Genomic DNA, 389 nt, shown 5'->3' with positions numbered 1-389 from the left:
CTGCCACCAGCCCCACTGCTCCTCGGGCAGGGAGATCTGTGGGTGCCCAAGCCCAGCAGTGGGTCCCCCGTGGTGGTAAGGGGGGTTTTGGCTCCAGGGATCCTTTTTTCCTCCAGTGCTGCTGCCGACTTGGAGTCAGGGCCAGACTCTGCACCGGACCTCGTCAGCGACGAAGAGGAGGGAGAGGACGAAGGGGACGTGAGGCTGCCCAGGGAGGCTGTGGGGGGCCCGCTGGGGCTGCCCTGTCGTGGTAGGAGGGGAGCAGGGGGGTGGCTGGGGACGGGGCATTTTCTCCCCCTGGGACAGGAGGCTGGAGCCTCGCTCACTGTTTGCAGGTGCTGAAGAGGAAAAGGAAGCGTGGGAGGGGGGCACCCCACTGCGCCACCCAC

The 389-nt window shown here is 67.1% G+C and overlaps 1 protein-coding gene across 1 annotated transcript in view; it reads left to right on the top strand.

The window, feature by feature from the left end:
• Positions 1-116: 116 nt before the first annotated feature.
• Positions 117-389, top strand: part of CNKSR1 (connector enhancer of kinase suppressor of Ras 1) — a gene marked incomplete at both ends in the record, with an annotated part of 3,066 nt that continues 2,793 nt past the window's right edge. Inside the window, one exon of the mRNA XM_008950054.1 lies at positions 117-250. Coding sequence (XP_008948302.1) covers positions 117-250 — 134 coding nt within the window. The remainder of the gene's footprint in view (positions 251-389) is intronic.

The sequence above is a fragment of the Merops nubicus genome, unplaced genomic scaffold (genome assembly GCF_000691845.1).
Source record: "Merops nubicus isolate BGI_N331 unplaced genomic scaffold, ASM69184v1 scaffold30341, whole genome shotgun sequence".
NCBI lineage: Eukaryota > Metazoa > Chordata > Aves > Coraciiformes > Meropidae > Merops > Merops nubicus.
The sequence above is the reverse complement of the archived record's forward strand: the minus strand, read 5'-3'. Positions and strand labels throughout refer to the sequence as shown.